Source organism: Scyliorhinus torazame, chromosome 7 (genome assembly GCF_047496885.1).
Source record: "Scyliorhinus torazame isolate Kashiwa2021f chromosome 7, sScyTor2.1, whole genome shotgun sequence".
Classification (NCBI taxonomy): domain Eukaryota; kingdom Metazoa; phylum Chordata; class Chondrichthyes; order Carcharhiniformes; family Scyliorhinidae; genus Scyliorhinus; species Scyliorhinus torazame.
The window spans coordinates 112,333,931-112,353,462 of NC_092713.1; the positions used below are offsets into that span (position 1 = coordinate 112,333,931).

The 19,532-nt window shown below is 47.8% G+C and overlaps 1 protein-coding gene across 2 annotated transcripts in view; it reads right to left on the minus strand.

The window, feature by feature from the left end:
- Positions 1-19,532, minus strand: part of abl2 (c-abl oncogene 2, non-receptor tyrosine kinase) — a 149,245-nt gene that overhangs the window by 27,223 nt on the left and 102,490 nt on the right. For both annotated transcript variants that reach the window (XM_072511273.1, XM_072511274.1), the window contains exon 3: positions 13,762-14,057. In XM_072511273.1, coding sequence (XP_072367374.1) covers positions 13,762-14,057 — 296 coding nt within the window. The remainder of the gene's footprint in view (positions 1-13,761; positions 14,058-19,532) is intronic.

Genomic DNA, 19,532 nt, shown 5'->3' on the forward strand with positions numbered 1-19,532 from the left:
CCCCCCCAACTTCCCTCCTCCTTCCCTCCCCCCCTCTTTTCTTTCCTACTTGTGACTTGCCTGCGTCTCTCCCCCTCCCAAAAGACGTATTTATTCCCACTGTCTGTCAACCAATTCTTGATCCACACCAATACATGTGCTTTAATTTTGTCCACTAAACCTCTCGAGGGACCTTATCAAAAGCCTTCTGAAAGTCCAAATGCACCATATTCACTGGTTCTCCCTTATCTATTCTACAAGTTCCATCCTAAAAAAAACTCCAGTAGGTTTGTTGAGCATGATTTGCCTTTCATTGTCCATGCTGGCTTTGTCCAATCCCATTGATGCTTTCCAAATGTTCTGTTATTACGTCTTTTACAATAGACTCGAGTATCTTCCCCACTATCAATGTCAGGCTAACTGGTCTGTAATTCTCCCTTTTTTCTTTTCTTTCTTAAATAATGGGGTCACTTGTACTACCCTTTAATCTGTAGGAACTGCTCCAGAGTCGAGAGAATTTTGGAAGATGACCACTTATGCATTTACTATTTGTAGGGCCCATTTCCTTTCATACTCTGGGACGTTGATCGCCAGGCCATTTGTCAGCCTTTAACCCCATTAATTTCCCAGCACCATTTTCTTGATAATACTGATTTCCTTTAATTCCACCTTCTCATTAGACCCTTGGTTCTCTCACATTTCTGGGAGGGTATTTGTGCCCTCATTTATGAAGACAGAACCAAAGCAGGTGTTCAATTCTTCTGCCGTTGCTTTGTTCCCCATTATAATTTCCCTGGTTTATGACTGTAAGGGACCTACATTTGTCTTTACCAATCTACTTTTCACATATTTGCAGAAACTTATGGTCAGTTTCGAAGTTCCCTGCAATTTTACTCTCATACTCCACATTCACCACCGATCACATTTTTTGTTCTTATGTTAAATTCAAAAATGCTGCCGCTCCTCAGGCTTACTGCTTTTTCTGCCAACTTTATACGTCTTCAGAAGGATTTAAATAGATCTTTATTCATTTTTATGTTTTGTGCACTTGGTTGGCTGTGCCAGCATTTGTTGCCCATTCTTTGAGAAGGTGATGGTGAGCTGCCTTCCTGAAACGCTGCAGTCTATGTGGTGTAGCTGCACCCACTGTGCTTTTAGGGAGGAAGTTCCAGGAGCTTGACTGAGCGCAGTGAAGGAACAACATATATTTCCAATTCAGATCTGTCAGAACTTGGAGGGGAACCTCCAGGTGGGGGTGTTCCCATGTATCTGCTGCCTTTGTCCTTCTAGATGGCAGTGGTCATGGGTTTGGAAGGTGCTGCCAAAGAAGCTTTGGTGAATTCCTGCAGTGCATCTTGTAGATTAGTGTATTTCAAGCTTGTTTGCCTGGGACCCATTTTTATCAACCGGCCATCCTTCGCGACCCAAGTCAGCCAACCTTCACGACCCACGCCTGCTGACCTTCGCAACCCACGCCGGCCGACCTTTGCGCCCCACCATTTTTGCATGCCGTTAATGTGACAGATGAACCTGCTTGGTCCTCACGATCTCACTTGCTTTGTTATTCAGTGTTACATTTCTGCTAAGGACTTCAGCTGATGAGTTAAGATCTCACTGCTTCCATGGAAAAAATTCAAGAGGTTTGTCCTCAAACTCACCATGCTAAATATTATAATGCCTTTGAAGTTTTGAGGGTTTTAATCTTTCATTTGTCAGTGCTTCCCTGCATATAACACACATGAACTTGGAATCCGGATTTGCATTTGCACAATTAACAATCCATACCTCAAATAATAATCTTTCTGCTGCTTTGTTCACGTTTTCAGCTTCTTCTTCAAACTTGCTTACCAGAGGGCCTGGAGCTCACACCAGCACTGCTGGCAGCCACAAAATGGAGAAATCTCTCTCGCGCCCAGAACACGTGATGTCACGTGCGTGCTACGTGCTCTCTGCCACTGCTCCAGGCAAAAAGACTCCAGTGATGTTTATAAAAAAAAAAAAAAAAAAAAAACAAAAAAAAAAAAAAACTGTACCTGGGTCAGCGCACTGACACCAGCAGGAGGAGTTGTGCCCCGCTGGGCTCTGGGCCTGTGCAATGCTGAGGGGGCACCCACGCACAAAACAGCTGACATTCTGAAAGCCGGTCGTACCATTGGGCACTGCTTCCCACGATCGGGAACGGCAGTGTTAATGTAAGCCTACTTGTGACAATAATAAAGATTATTACCATGGCCCCAGTATCGGTGACACCGTAACGCATGGCCCCGTGACCCTTCAGACACCTGCCAGGGACCCACCCGCGGTTCGCGACACTGGGCTTGAAAATGATTTGTAGATGGTATACAATGCTGCTCCTGTGTATCGATGGTGAAGGGAGTGAATATTTGTGGAAGGGTGCCAATTAAGCAGGGTGCTTTGTTTTGGATGGGGTTGAGTTTGTCTTTTTTGAAGAAAAGCCATTTTTATGCTGCAAGGCTCTGGAATGCACAGCTTGAGTGCGCAGTGGAGACAGATTGAATCATGACGTTCAAAAGGGATAATTAACTGAAGAGAAAAAGATTGCAGGGCTACAAGGAAACGATAAGCGAGTGGGACGAACAGTTGCTCTTGCAGAAAGCCGACATGGACATGGCATGCCGAATGGTCTCCTTCTGTGCTTAACTATCCTATGATTCTATGTAGTAAGTCACAAACAAAATTAACTCAAGAGATTCAAGAATTTTCGATCAGGTTGATGCAACAAATCCGATCAGCACTGGTACAACTAACACAGTAGCAATACAGTAAAAGGATATGAATTCAAGTGACCACATCATTACAGCTACACTACATCTGCAAATTGTATGGAAAAAGGATTTTTGTACAGCCCATGCGCTTTGTCAAACACAACTGTAGTGTCTTTCAGTTTTGCACGACTGAATATGCTGTATCCCATGCGTACAACTGCTCATACTACTGGTGTAAGTATAGCAGCAAATAAATGGGAATGGTGTTGAGATTCTGGAGTGTGTTGTTGCAGCTGCACTCATCCAGGCAAATGGGAGTATTCCATCATACTTCTAGCTTGTGCCTTATTGGTGGTGGACTGGTTTTGTCTGACCCGCTCTTGTAGCCACAGTATTGATATGGCTAGTCCAGTTCAGTTTCTGGTCAATGGCAACCCCCAGGATGTTGATAGCAGGGAGATTCAGTGATGGTAATACCATTGAATGCCAAGAGGAGACGGATGGTTTGATTCTTATTGGAGATGGTGATTTATGTGGCGCAACTGTTACTTGCCATTTGTGAGGGCAGGCCTGGACATTGTTCAGGTTTTGCTGCATTTGCACGTGCACTGCTTCACCATCTGAGTTATCACGAATGGTGACCATCAGCAAACATCTGCGCATCTGTCCCTGTGTTGGAAGGAAGGTCTTTCATGAAGCAACTGAAGATGGTTGGGCCTAGGACACAATCCTGAGGAACTCATGCAGTGATATCCCAGTTTTGAGATGAATGACCTCCAAGAATCATAACCATCTTCATTTGTGCTAGGTATCACTCCAACCAGTGGAGAGTTTTCCCCTTGATTCCCATGGACTCCAGTTTTGCTAGTGCTCATTGATGCCATACTTGATCAAATGTTGCCTAGATGTCAAGCACAGTCACACTTTTGCATTAAAGTTTAGGCGAACATGGCACAGCTTGTGAAGGTCGGCTGGTTGGCAAAAGTGAGTCCCGGGAAAAAGTTTGAAAAACAATGCTGGACTGGTACAGCTTGGCTAAAAGTGCGGCAAGTTCTGGAGCACACGTCTTCAGTACCATTGCTGTAATATTGTCAGGGCCCATAGCTGTTTGAAGTACCCAGTGCCTTCAGCCGCTCTTTGATATCATGTGGGGTGAATAGAATTGGCTGAAAACTGGCATCTGTGATGGTGGGGCCCAGTATCATGTATCATCCACTCAGCTCTTCTTTTTAAAAAAATATAAATTTAGAGTTCCCAATTAATTTTTTCCAATTAAGGGACAATTTAGTGTGGCCAATCCACCTCGCCTGCACATCTTGATGGTAATGGTAGTGGGGATATTCTGGGCCATGAGGTTACAGATTGTGGCTGAGTACAATTCTGCTGCTGATGGTCCACATTGCCTCATGGATGCCCAGTCTTGAGTTGAGAGATCCGTTCTGGATCCATCCCATTAATCATGATGGTAGTGCCACACATGATGGTGGACATTCTCAACATGAAGACGTGACTCTGGTGGTCACTCATACAGATACTGTCACTGACATATGAATCTGCAGCAGGTGGGTTGGCAATGTGAGGTCTTGTATGTTTTTCCCTCTTGGTTCCCTCGCCACCTGTTGCAGACCCAGTCTAGCAGTTATGTCCTTTAGGATTTGGCCAGCTTGGTCAGTAGTGGTGCGCCCGAGCCACTTGGTGATGGACATTGAAGTCCCTCACCCAGAGTACATTCTGTGCCCTTGCCACCAGTGCTTCCTCCAAGTGGTGTTCAACATGGAGGAGTACTGATTCATCAGCTGAGAGTGGTAATCAACAGGAAGTTACCCTGACCACGTTTGACCTGAAGTCATGGAACTTCATAGGGTCCAGATCAATATTGAGGTCTCCCAGGGCAACTTATCCCGACTGTAGATCACTGTACCGCCACCTCTGCTGGGCCTGTCCTGCTGGTGGGACTGGATATACCCAAGGATGATGATAGTAGTGACTGGGATGTCATCTGTGAGGTGATTCCGTGAGACTGGCTATGTCAGGCTTGACATTAAAATTATTATTATTATTATTATTTTTTTAAATAGAAAAGTTGAGTACCCTATTCTTTTTCTTCCAATTAAGGGGCATCTTTAGCATGGCCAATCGACCTAGCCTGCACATCTTTGTGTTGTGGGGGTGAGATCCATGCAAACAAGAGGAGAATATGCAAACTTCACACGGTCAGTGACCCAGGGCCGGGATCGAACCCAGGTCCTCAGAGCCAAGATGCAGCAGTGCTAACCACTGCACCACCATGCCGCCCTTGGGTTGGCATATCTTGACTAGTCTGTGAGACAGATCTCCCAATTCTGACACAAGTACCAGATGTTAGTAGTGATGACTTTGCAGGGTCAACAGGGCTGGGTTTGCTGTCATTATTTCCTGTGCCTATATGAACTTGTTTCCCCCTGGTTGGATGCAAAGATTGAACAGCTTCTATTTGGGCCATGGTAATATCTCTAAGTTTGAAAAGTAATTGAAGATTATTAAGGCATAATGTTCCCTTCACTTTTCTAAATGCTGGTACTCAATTGGTACCAGTAGACTTAATTCAAGTAAAAATGAGAACAGAGAACAACCATTAGGTTTGCTGGAAAACTCCTTTGTAAACATTGCTGGTCACTAAATGCTTTCTCAAAAGTGGGACTGTGCATGATCACAGGAAGTAATGACATGCAGCACAACCTGTTCTGTCTGCTGCAAGGCGTATGAGTTGCGGTGTGCAACACAAAAGATAAATAGAAATTAAATGTCAAGTTTGAAAAGTGAAAATAAAAAATACACTGTGGATGCTGAAAATCTGAAGTAAAAATAGTAAATATTATATAAACTCAGCAGTTCTGGCAATATCTGTGGACAGAGAAACAGAGTTAGTGTTTCAAGTTTGTGTGACTCTCAACATGACAAAAGGACAAATGGAAATCTTGTGAAAAAGAGCAGTACTTCTTCAACGCAGGCATTCCTGGAAATAACTTTCGACTAAGAACGTTCTTCCCCCATCTTAACTGCCAGGTTTTTCAGACCATATAAAGATGCAGAAGCACAAGTAGGCCATTCGGCCCATCGAGTCTGCTCCGCCATTCTATGAGATCATGACTGATCTGATATGATAATCAACTCACTTTCACACTTCATCCCAGTAACCCTCAATTCCCTTACTGATGAAAATTCTGTCTATCTCAGCCCTTTTGGTTTGTCCCAATGCAACCCGCCCGCCCCTCCCCCACAGGATCACCTGTCACTTTCCTTTAGTTTTGCTTTCACTAAGCATTGACCTTTGTTCTCCTATTCACCACATTCTGCTATTTTACTTATATTCCAATTTCAGCACTTTCTTTCATCTTTAACGCTACCATTAACACTCCCCTTGGTCTTGTGTCCATGTCATCTTTGTCAACATCTCCTTAGCTCCCACCTATCCTGGACTTTCTATTCTGTTACACCTTCTTCTCCCCCCCCCCAACCCTCCCCTCCACAACTGTATAATCCATCACACTTCTACCCGTCTCAGCTCATCAGACTTGAAATGTATGTTTCTCTGCCCACAGGTCTTGCCACACCTGAGTTTATCCTGTGTTTTCAGTTTTAAAATTGTATTTTAATAGAGGTGAAGCTGTTCATTTTATTCACATCATTAGCATATTTGAAAGCACTTCACAGCCAATGATCTAACCTGAAATGCTGCTTAGGAGACAATACAGCAAACAGTAAGATCCTATTGGCAGCCTTTTGCAATGTTGGTTGAGGAACAAATGCTGGCAGAATTTGTGAGAACTCTCTTGCTGTTCAAATGTGGAAACGTTATGGACAAATCTGACAATTTTAACACCATGCCTCAAAAATGGCATCTCGAATATTACAGAATTCCTTTTGTGCTACTCTGAAATATCCTAGATTGCATTGGTTATATTCTAGATTAGGGCTGGAATGCACAACTCATTATCGTAACAGCAGTCGCACTAACATTTGAGATTAGATCACACACCATGTGGAAATTGATGTACAACATTTGCCTCATTAAGAGATCACTGCATGATCATCAATAATTGTGTACTGGACTTCCGGGTGCGGCGATGACCAGCTGAGTCGCACGTTTCGGCACCTCCCGTTGGAACGGACTTTTGGGCTCTTATTAGGAGCCCCAACGGCAATTTTTAACAGCCAAAATCACTGTGCGGTGAAATAGAAGGGAATCCCCCCGGATATATATGGAAAAAGGAGAGGATAGCGGCCAGATTGCAGTGGATCCTTTGGAGCAGCGGCAAGGAAGGGAAGTTCGAAGCAAGATGGCGTCGGAAGGTGGCCGTTCGATATGGGACCCGGAGCAACAAGAGTTCCTGCGGCGCTGTGTGGAAGAGCTGAAGAAGGAGGTGTTGGCCCCGATGCTACAGGCGATTGAAGGGCTAAAGGAGGCGCAGAGGACCCAGGATCTGGAGCTTCGGGTCGTGAAGGCAAAGGCTGCTGAAAATGAAGATGAAATACAGGGCCTGGTGGTGAAGACAGAGACGCACGAGGCACAGCACAAAAGGTGTGTGGAGAGGTTGGAAGCCCTGGAGAATAATTCGAGGAGGAAGAATTTAAGAGTCTTGGGTCTTCCCGAAGGCGCAGAGGGGGCGTACGTCGGGGCATATGTGAGCACGATGCTTCACTCGTTAATGGGATCGGAGGCCCCGACGGGCCCTTTGGAAGTGGAGGGAGCTTATCGAGTTCTGGCGCGAAGACCAAAGGCTGGAGAAATACCTCGAGCCATAGTGCTGAGGTTCCACCACTACAACGACAGAGAGATGGTCCTAAGATGGGCAAAGAAAACTCGGAGCTGTAGGTGGGAGAACGCGGTGATCCGCGTATACCAGGATTGGAGTGCGGAGGTGGCGAGGAGGGGGGCAAGTTTCATTCGGGCTAAGGCGGTGCTTCACAAAACGAAGGTTCAATTTGGAATGTTGCAACCGGCGAGACTGTGGGTCACACACCAAGGGAAGCACCACTACTTTGAGACGGCAGAAGAGGCGTGGACATTCATTGTGGACGAGAAGCTGGAATAGTCTGGCGAGAGAAAGAGCTTCTGGGATAAAGTGGTGGGGTGATTATGTGGGGCGAGGAAGGGGAAGGGAAGGCGGGGGGGCTGATTTTTCAATTTGTTAATTTTTCAATCCTGTAACTTTTCTCTCTTCCCCTCGTTTGAGGGGGGGGGGGGTGAGTATGAGGAACTGTGGGCGCCGGTGGGAATGAAAGGGGAAGGAGAAGGGAACTGCGCCATTAGGGGCGGGGCCGAGTGGGAAACGCAGGAGTTGCTCCTGCGCTAGGGTAATTATGGCGGGAACAGGGACGCAGGAAGGTGGGGGCCTCACACAGTGAGAGGCCGAGGGCAAACGGGGAAGCCGAGGTCAGCCAGAGTTTGCTGACTTCTGGGAGTAACATGGGGGGTGTAATTATGCTAGAGGGGGATCTAGCGGGGGGGGGGGGGGGGGGGGGGGGGGGGGGAGGAGTTAACTGGGTAGCTGCTGCTAAGGGGAAGGGGGAGCGGTTATGGGGCGGGGCGGTCAAGACGAGAGGGTACCTTCGGTGGGATATACGGGTACGTGGGAACCGGGTAAGGAGCTGGGTTAAAAAAGGGGGTGGCTAGTCGACAAGGGGGGGGGGGGGGTAAAGAGCCCCCCAACCCGGCTGATCACGTGGAACGTGAGAGGGCTGAATGAGCCGATTAAAAGGGCACGGGTACTCGCACACCTAAAGAAATTAAAGGCAGATGTGGTTATGATGCAGGAGACGCACCTGAAATGGACAGACCAGGTTAGACTATGTAAAGGATGGGTGGGACAGGTGTTTCATTCAGGTCTAGATATGAAGCATAGGGGGGTGGCTATTTTAGTCGGGAAACGGGTACTGTTTGAGGCAAAGACCATAGTAGCGGACAGTGGGGGCAGATACGTGATGGTGAGTGGCAGATTGCAAGGGGAGGCGGTGGTTCTGGTGAATGTATACGCCCCGAACTGGGATGATACAAACTTCATGAGGCGTATGTTGGGGCGTATCCCAGACCTGGAGGCGGGAAAGTTGGTAATGGGGGGAGACTTCAATACGGTGCTTGATCCAGGGCTGGACCGGTCGAGGTCCAGGACCGGGAGGAGGCCGGCAGCGGCCAAGGTGCTTAAGGACTTCATGGAGCAGATGGGAGGAGTAGACCCCTGGCGATTTATTAGGCCGAGGAGTAAGGAGTTTTCATTTTTCTCCCATGTTCACAAGGTATATTCACGGATAGACTTTTATGTCCTGGGAAGGGCACTGATCCCGAAGGTGACAGGGATGGAGTATACGGCCATAGCCATCTCGGACCACGCTCCACATTGGGTAGACCTGGAGGGTAGGAGAGGAAAAACAGCACCCACTCTGGAGAATGGATATGGGCTTATTGGCGGATGAGGGGGTATGTCTAAGGGTGAGGGGGTGTATCGAAAGGTACTTGGAGCTTAATGACAATGGAGAGGTTCAGGTGGGAGTGGTCTGGGAGGCGTTGAAGGCGGTGGTCAGAGGGGAACTGATATCCATAAGGGCACATAAAGGGAAACAAGAGAGTAAAGAAAGGGAGCGATTGTTGAGAGAACTTCTGAGGGTGGATAGGCAATATGCAGAGGCACCGGAGGAGGGACTGTACAGGGAAAGACAAAGGTTACATGTGGAATTTGACCTGCTGACCACGGGTAAGGCAGAGGCGCAGTGGAGGAGGGCACAGGGTGTACAGTATGAGTATGGAGAGAAGGCGAGCCGGCTACTGGCCCAATAATTGAGGAAGAGGGGAGCGGCGAGGGAGATAGGTGGGGTGAGAGATGAGGAGGGAGAGATGGAACGGGGAGCGAGAGAGTGAACGGGGTGTTCAAGGCATTCTATGAGAGGTTGTATAAGGCTCAGCCCCCGGAAGGGAAGGAGGGAATGATGCATTTCCTGGATCAGCTGGAATTCCTGAAGGTGGAGGAGCAGTAGAGGGTGGGACTGGGAGCACAGATTGATGTGGAGGAGGTGGTAAAGGCGATTGGGAGCATGCAGGCGGGGAAGGCCCCGGGACCGGATGGGTTCCCGGTGGAATTTTATAGGAAATATGGACCTACTGGCCCGCTTTTGACGAGAACCTTTAATGAGGCCAGGGAAAGGGGGAAGCTGCCCCGACTATGTCGGAGGCGACGATATCGTTACTTTTGAAGGCGGCAAAAGACCCGCCGCAGTGTGGGTCCTACAGGCCCATTTCCCTCTTGAACGTAGATGCTAAGCTCCTGGCCAAGGTGATGGCGACAAGGATAGAGGATTGTGTCCCGGGGGTGGTCCACGAGGATCAAACTGGGTTCGTTAAGGGGAGACAGCTGAACACGAACATACGGAGGCTGCTAGGGGTGATGATGATGCCCCCACCAGAGGGGGAGGCGGAGATAGTGGTGGCGATGGACGCCGAGAAAGCATTCGACAGAGTGGAGTGGGACTACCTGTGGGAAGTGTTGAGGAGATTTGGTTTTGGAGAAGGGTTTATTGCGTGGGTACAGCTGCTATATAGGGCCCCGGTGGCCAGTGTGATCACGAACAGGCAGAGGTCTGACTACTTCCGTCTTTATAGAGGGACTCCTGTCTCCGTTACTGTTTGCATTGGCAATTGAGCCCCTGGCCATAGCATTGAGGGGCTCCAGGAATGGAGGGGAGTTCTTAGGGGAGGAGAAGAACACCGGGTATCATTGTATGCAGATGATTTATTGCTGTATGTTGCGGACCCAGTGGAGGGGTTGCTTGAGATAATGCAGACACTCGGGGAGTTTGGGGAATTCTCGGGGTACAAATTGAATATGGGGAAGAGTGAGTTGTTTGTGGTGCATCCGGGGGAGCAGAGTAGGGGAATAGATGATTTGCCGCTGAGGAAGGTAACAAGAGATTTCCGGTACTTAGGGATTCAGATAGCCAGGAGTTGGGGAACCTTATATAGGCTAAATCTAACACGATTGGTGGAACAGATGGAGGAGGATTTTAAGAGATGGGACATGGTGCCCCTGTCACTGGTGGGTAGGGTGCAGGCGGTCAAAATGGTAGTCCTCCCGAGATTCCTTTTTGTGTTTCAGTGCCTCCCGGTGATGGTCACGAAGGCTTATTTCAAGAAAATCGAGAAAAGTGTTATGAGTTGTGTGTGGGCTGGGAAGACCCCGAGAGTGAGGAGGGGGTTTTTGCAGCGTAGCAGGGATAGGGGGGGGACTGGCACTACCAAGCTTAAGTGAGTACTATTGGGCCGCCAATATCTCAATGGTGTGTAAGTGGATGGGAGAAGGGGAGGGAGCGGCGTGGAAGAGATTGGATTATGGCGTCCTGCAAAGGAACCAGCCTACAAGCACTGGCGACGGAGCCGTTGCCGTTCTCCACGAAGAAATACACCACAAGTCCAGTGGTGGTGGCAACACTGAAAATTTGGGGGCAGTGGAGACGGCATAGGGGAATGACGGGAGCCTCGGTGCGGTCCCCGATAAGAAATAATCATAGGTTTGTCCCAGGGAGAATAGATGGGGGATTTAGAGCATGACAGAGAGCTGGGATTGTGCAACTGAGGGATCTGTTCCTAGACAGGACGTTTGCGAGTCTGGGAGTGCTGACGGAAAAATATGGGTTGCCCCAAGGGAATGCTTTTCGGTACATGCAACTGAGGGCTTTTGCGAGGCAACAGGTGAGGGAATTCCCGCAGCTCCCGACGCAGGAGATTCAGGATAGAGTGATCTCAGGGACATGGGTGGGGGATGGTAGGGTGTCGGATATATACAGGGAAATGAGAGACGAGGGGGAGATTATGGTGGATGAGCTGAAGGGAAAATGGGAAGAAGAGCTGGGGGAAGAGATTGATGAGGGGCTGTGGGCAGATGCCCAACGTAGGGTAAACTCTTCGTCCTCGTGCGCCAGGCTTAGCCTGATACAATTCAAGGTTTTGCACAGGGCGCATATGACCGGAGCAAGGCTCAGTAAATCTTTTGGGTAGAGGATAGGTGTGGGAGATGCTCGAGGAGCCCAGCAAACCACACCCACATGTTTTGGTCATGCCCGGCACTGCAGGGGTTCTGTGTGGGGGTGGCAAATGTGCTTTCAAAGGTGGTGGGGGTCCGGGTCAAGCCAAGCTGGGGGTTGGCTATATTTGGGGTTGCAGAAGAGCCGGAAGTGCACGAGGCGAGAGAGGCTGATGTTTTGGCCTTTGCGTCTCTAGTAGCCCGGCGAAGGATATTGCTTATGTGGAAGGAAGCCAAACCCCCTGGCGTGGAGACCTGGATAAATGACATGGCAGGGTTTATAAAACTAAAACAGATAACGTTCGCACTAAGGGGTTCGGCTCAAGGGTTCACCAGGCGATGGCAACCGTTCATTGACTACCTCGCAGAACGATAAAGGAAATGGGAAGGTAACAGTAGCAACCCGGGGGGGGGGGGGGGGGGGGGGGGGGGGGGAAGAGGGGCGGTCCTCAGGGATGTTTTTGTATAGATACTTGTACTTGGTTATGTATATTGGATTGCTTGATTTTATTATTTGGGAGAGCTATTATTTTTTGTTATGGCAGTTGCCATTTAGTTTATATATTATTTATTTATTTGTTAAAAACGGTCACTGTTATTTATATTGTTTTATTGTTGTAAAAAGGGGAAAAACCCTTGTACTGTTTTGTTTGGCCGAAAAATTTGAATAAAATAAATTTTTAAAAAAAATAATTGTGTACTGATTTACTGCAATTTGAGTGATTATGCAGTTTACCAATTACCACAGGATCTACAAATGACGTCAGTAATTGACTGTGTGAAAGCTTGCTGACTCCCATGAGCAAAGGTATCTGGGTAGAACACGTGTACACATCACAATGATACTGTCTGTCTGCAAAGTCCTTTTTTACGTTAATACAGTAAAGTAATGACTCAGTCATTCCAATAACTATGCAAGCTGTGAAAATTGGACTGGATCTCCTTCTGGATGCCTGCCTCATGTCCTTTCAGTTCGTGGTGCTCACTTCCTTCTATCTACGTGGCCCAGCAAAATAGACTTAACATAACTAGTTCTCCAGGATGGACACCCACAACTGCATGGCTGAAAATCAAGCACATCCTGATTATATTTCATAGCTATTTAGGAGAGTTCTGAGACAAGTGCAGAAGAGTACTTGCAGCATTTTTTTTTTATTTCCGATTTTCAGCATCTGCAATATCAAAGTGGAGGCAGGTAGTGAACAAATCTGCATCATGCTCTTGCCTATCTGCAAGTATTGCACTGAAATTCTGCCCCCGGTTTGGAACATAACTGTTGCACTATTCCGAGCCAATCCTAACCGCTTCCAACGCTGCCAAAATGGGGCACCTGGAAAATAGTCGCTTTGTGAATTTGAAAGAATGGCACGTGTAAAAATGTAAATGAGCAATGGTTTTGATGTAAAACTGGTTCATCAATTTAAGGTTGATCAGTTTAAGAGGACTGACTGAAATAAACTGCCCGTCATATAGACTAAACAATTTGCACATCAACTACAGCTGTTGCCAAAAGCCAAAAGGGAATCTAAAATAAATGTTGAATTAATTACAAACAGCAACAGATTACTTGACTTTGCGAATGCACGCATACAGATAATACTTGGGGAGTGCCTGTATTTTGAACTATTTGAACGCTACTGCATCATCACTACCTACCTGCCTCTTGCTTTGATTTGTGTAATAAAGGTTTCTTCAGTAATCTGATCCACTTTTGTTTCAGTGGAGGCATGATTTAAAAACTTAAGAGGCATGAAAACATTCTCAGCCCACAAAGGTTGACCAAAAAGCAATAATTTTTGAGGAGAGCATTAAAGACTACAACTGCTCTAAATAAAAAAGCTGGCCATTTATTTTTGTGTGTCCAACAAAACCTTCCAAAGACACTATGCAAACCAGTATTTTAACTTTACCATTTTCAGATTGGTAGGGTTGGTTGAGTGCCTGTAGAGAGAAAACCTACAAAATAAAGCAGAAGGAGGTGCAGACATGATAGTTTCACTATTTACCTTGGCATCATGTGTTGTGTTGATTCTGTAGTGGTAAACTCGACCTTCGTAGCGGAGGGATATTGATAGCTGTCCCGGACTGCTCTCACTTTCTCGCACAAGAAAGCTGCCATTGATGAGGCTGCTAAGCAGGTACTCGGCTGCACTGCGGGAGACGGGGCCATGGTACCAGGAGTGCTTTTCCAGGCTATTTACAGGTGTAATATAATTGCTGGGGACCCATCCCTGCCCGTTCTTTGAGCGCACCTCACACCATTCGCCATTCTGATTGTAACACAGCACACGTAGCTTTTCACCTGTTGAAGGAGCAGAACCCTAGTCAGAAATTGCGATGAATTTACAAAACGTTACAAATTTTTTTTCTTTGCTGCTCAGTGCATCCCAAGTCAGGGAATGAAAATTAACTCCAATTTTGTGATACAAATATGAAATTGAAAGACAGAAGACTAAAAGCTGGAGTAGCCTTTTCAAACTTGCCAACCTGTAACTTCCGCAGATCATCAACCCTATTTATTGCTCTCTTCCAGCCTCACAGCGTCGAGGACCCAGGTTCGATCCTGGCCCCTGGTCACTGTCCGTGTGGAGTTTGCACATTCTCCCCATGTCTGCGTGGGTCTCACCCCCGCAACAAAACGATGTGCAGGGTAGGTGAATTGGTTATAAGGGTGGCACAATGGCACAGTTGTTAGCACTGATGCCTCACAGCACAGGGTCCCGGTTCTATTCTGGCCTCGGGTGACTCTGTGGAGTTTGCACATTCTTCCCATGTCTGCGTGCGTTTCCTCCGGGTTTCCTCTCTCAGTCCAAAGATGTGCAGGTTAGGTGGATTAGCCATGATAAATTGTCCCTTAATGTCCAAGATTAGGTTGGATACTAGGTTATGGGGATAGGGTGGGGCCTAGGTAGGGTGCTCTTTCAAAGGGTCGGTGCAGACCTGATGGGCTGAATAGCCTCCTTCTACACTGTAGAGATTCCATGATTCAATTCACCAGTCAATCATCCTCCTGGGAGAAGCTAAAAATAAGAATGCCTCAAACCAATTCATGGAGAAAAGCTGGGAAATGGCTCTGATGCCACCCACGCAGGTGGTGAAACACTATTGCAGGTGCTAGGAGAATGTGCAAATTCCACACAGACAGTTGACCGGGATCAAACTCAGGTCCTCATCTTTTGTTTCTTCACTTGTCCTTTTAATAGCTATTGCTTGCAACATGATCCCTTTCCTCCTGTTCCCACCCAATCACAGATTTTGCACTTACTCAAAGCCTGTTACATCTTAAACATTTTTCAATTCGGACGAAAGGTCAATGACCTGCCATGTTCAGCAGTTTGCTCTCTCCATAGATTCTGCCAACCAGCTGAACACTTCCTCGCATTTTCTGTTTTTATTTCAGATTTTCCACTTTCACAGCAGGTTATCTGCCATGTCACAAATTTTGTTGAACTTTCAATATTGTTATCAGGGCAAAGGTGGTCTTTACATTTTTTTTAATATGGTCACAGCCATCATTTTGAAGGCTGCTCGCAGCCGGTATTGTTGAAAGCTGGCTGCTGTGGCTGTCACGCGCGAATTTGCGCAACGACCAACGGCTCCGCGACCCTCCCGACACCCGCTCACGACCCACCCGCGGGTCTTTGAAAAGCCACCAACTTTGAAAATGCCTGGTCCAAAACATCAAACTGTCCCTTTGTAATATAATGTTTGCAATCTTCAAAATGTTATTCCGCGTAGTTCTGCGCCGACACAATGTGTCCGCATTTTTTTTATATGTTAAAAGCTAGCTGCTGCGGCTGTTACGCATGAATTTGCGCAATCGGAGACGCAGGAGAAGATTTTTTTTAAAATGCAATGTAATCACCCTGCCTGAAGGGAGCCAGAGTGCAGGTCACGCTCCCCGAACGTCGACGTCACGTGTTTTGGGCGCGATTGCGATTCCTCCATTTTATCAGCAGCAAACAAGGTAAGAGAAAATGGTGGGACGCAAAGGTCGGCCGGCGTGGGTCGCGAAGGTCGGCCGGCGTCCACCTCTGGCTCCCTTAGACATCCGCTCACCCACTCCATGTTGGCCAGGCATCCCATGTGCCGCCCTTGTTGTAAAACTGACTTAGATTTAGATTTATCACTTGTACCAAGGTGCAGTGAAAAGTATTCTGCATACAGTTCAGGCAGATTGTTCCATACATGTAAAACATAGGACATACGATAAATACACAATGTGAATACACAGACATGGGCATCGGGTGAAGCATACGGAGTATAGTGCTACAACAAGATTGTAGAGCAGTCCATAAGGGTGTCATGTGAGAGTACCTTTAAGAAATGGTGTTTATAAATGGGTGTGTATATAAATATCTGTAGTGAGAGTACCTTTAAGAAATGGGTGTTTACTACGGCAGTGATGTCAGAGAGTGGGTGGAGCTGGGCTGTCTGTCAGCTTTTTACTTTCGTTTTAGGCTGTTTGCGGCAGGGTGTGTTTTAGTTTCGTTTTCAGAGCTGGATAGCTGCAGTCACAGCCAGAAGGGGTATTAGTCTCTCTCTCTGTAATCTAAAGACTGTAAATCGATCCTGGTGATTTAAAACTAATAACAGTAGTGACTTTAACCTGATGTGCTTCTGGTAAAAGATGTTAAAAGGAAAGCTTAAAGGATCATTTAGTGTTGTATTCTTTGGGGGTTGTATTTGAATTAATGGTTGCTAAGGTGTTCACTGCATGTTTTAAAAAGGTTAACTTGAGTTCATAGAATAAACATTGTTTTGCTTTAAAAAATACTTTTCCATTTCTGCTGTATCACACCTGTAGAGTGGGCTGTGTGCTCCCCATACCACAAGAGATTAAAAGTTGTGGGTCAGGTGAATTCCACGATACACTTTGGGTTCTCTAAACCCTGGCCCATAACAAGGGTCATTCAGGAGTCTGATAACAGCAGGGAGCTGCTTTTGAATCTGTTAGTGCGTGTTCTCAGACTTATGCATCTTCTGCCCGATGGAAGAGGTTGCAAGAGAGAATAACCCAGATGGGAGGGCTCTTTTCCTAAGGCAGCAGGGGGTGTAGACAGGGTCAATGGATGGGAGGTGGGTTCATGTGGTGGACTGGGCTGTGTTCACGACTCTGTAGTTTCTTATGGTCTTGGGTCGAGCAGATCCCAAACCAAGCAGTGATGCAGTCAGATAGGATGCCTTCTATGGTGCATCTGTAAAAATTGTTAACAGTCAATGTGGGCATGCCGAATTTCCTTTGTTTCCTGAGACGTTTTAGGCACTGTTGTGCTTTCTTGGTCGTAGCATCGACGTGGGGAGACCAGGACAGATTGTTAGCAATGTGCACACCTAGGAATTTGAACCTGACAACCATCTCCACCTCACCATCATTGATGCAGACAGGGGTGCACGACACTTTGCTTTCTGAAGTCGGTGACCAGCTCCTTACTTTTGGTGACAGAGGGAGAGATTGTTGTCGTTGCACCATGCCACTCAGTTCTCTATCTCCCACTTGTACTCTGACTCATCACTGTTTGAGGTCCGACGCACTATGGTCGTGTCATCAGCAAACACACAGTCGTGTGTGTATATCAGGAGTATAGTCGGGGGCTAAGTACACAGCCGTACGTATCCTAGGAATATTCCCCCCTGGACAAAGACGATGATTAACTTGCCGACCCTGGTGAAGGAGGATTTAAGGATGAATACGAAGAGGAACCTCGGCAGCACGTTTATTTTGACCATCTACACCCATCCACCAAGCGAAAGAGAGAGTCCATCTTCACAGGTGCCTCCTCCACCAGGCGGAGAGGTTCCACTTGGATCCAGAGGCACCCGAGCTTGGTTTGGGTTACTTTGAACGGGAGTTCCTCCAGCTTCAGGCCCCCTGTTAACAAACAAACCCGGTCTGATCTTCCGCAATCACTTCTAGCAGGCAACTCACCAGTCACCTTGCCAGTGCTTTCACTAAGATTTTCACCTCAGTGTTTAAGAGAGAGATGAGTCTGTATGATCCATACTCTATCGGGTCTTTGTCCTTCTTGGGGATCAAAGAGATCGAGGCCTGTGCCAGCTTGGGTGGCAGAGCCCACTTCGACAGTGAGTCACTGAACATCTCCCGCAGGTATGGGGCCAGCGCTGTTGAGTCTTTTTGAAAAAATCTACTGGGAATCCGTCCAGTCCCAGCGCTTTCCCCCATTGCATGGAGTTGATGCACTCCATGATTTTGCCCAGCCCTAGCGGTGCTTCCAGGGCTCGTTTCCTGTCCTCCCCCAGCACCGGCATATCCAGTCTGTCGAGGAACTGTTCCATCCAAGACCTCCTCCAGGGGCTTGGAGTCCTTGGTAAAAGTTTGTAAAGGCCTTATTGACGTTGTTTGGGTCCACTATCATCCTACCATTTCTGTCCCTAACTTGTGCTATCTCTTTCGCGGTGGCCTGTTTTGTCAACTGCTTTGCCAGCATGTGGTTGGCTTTGTCCCCATGTTGGTAAAAGGCCCGGTGGAGCTGGTGGACTACCTTCAGTGTGGCAAACAGGTGAAATGTCCTCTGCTGCTATTTTCTTTCTGCCAGAAATTCCCTGGTTGGGGATATGGAGTACTGCCAATCCACTTCCAGTTGAGTCGATCAGCCGCTGCTGGGCTTCCCTTTCCTTCCTGTCCCCGAGGGTCCTATAAGCTAGGATTTCCCCCCTGATCATCGTCTGCAGTGCCTCCCAGAAGGTGGAGGGTGAGACCTCCCCGTTCTGATTGGAGGATACATAATCGTTGATGGCTCGGAATATTTTATTCCTGAATTCCTTATTGGCGAGGAGAGCTGCGCCAGGCTCCATTTGGGGGGGGGGTGCGCGTTGGGTCCGTCCTGTCTCCAATCCGGAGATTACAATTGTAGAACATTCTGCCTTTGTTACTCCCGGAAGCACCCTTTTCCCTACCACAAAGAAGTATATCCGTGAGTAGGCCTTATACCCGTGGGAGAAGGAGAATTCTGTCTCTCTCGGGTGTTGGAACCTTCACGGGGCTAACCTCCATCCTCCCCAAACTCTTGAAATGGGTGAGGACTCTGGGTCACTTCACCAGCCAGTTGAGGCCACTCATGTTCCATGTACCTAACCGGATGGGAGAGTGAAGGGGAGGGCTTCCCCTGCCTGCCATGCCGCTGCCTCCCCCCGCCCCCCCCCACCCCCTCTCGTGGGGTTAACCATACTCGCCTTGTGTGCCCGGCCAGGCCCTCGCTCGGAGGCCGTTCAAAATGGCCACCAACTGCTTCCTCTTTTTTGGCATCTCCACATGCTGTCTGATGCAACCAGAGTCAACACCCCCCCCACCAATCTCATTTTACCCTTGTGCTCCCCCCCCCTCCCCGGCTTTACCCCAACCTCTTTTGCCCTTTCGCCCCCTGAATTTCTGTCATTCCTCTCCCTCCTACCAATCACGCCTCCTTCCTGGGAGGTGCGCCACGGTCTCCTACTTAACCGTACTCCCCTACTCCAGCTTACTTGCTAGTGTGCGGCTTCCACTCTTGGTCAGGTTCCCCTATTCAACTTCTTCGCCCCCCCCCCCCCCCCCCCCTTTCCCTACCGCATCTCCGTTCGCTTTTGTTTCCTGTCCTTTTCAGATCTTGCAACTCCATTTATGGAGCATGTGCGCTATCACTGCCTGCCCTGACCATTCTTCTGGAAGAATTTGTTGGCCTCCTCTGGAGCGTCAAAGTAATACTCTTTCCCCTGGTATGTGACCCATAACTTGGCAAGGACAGCATGCAGACTGCACCTTGCCTTTGTATAGGGCTGA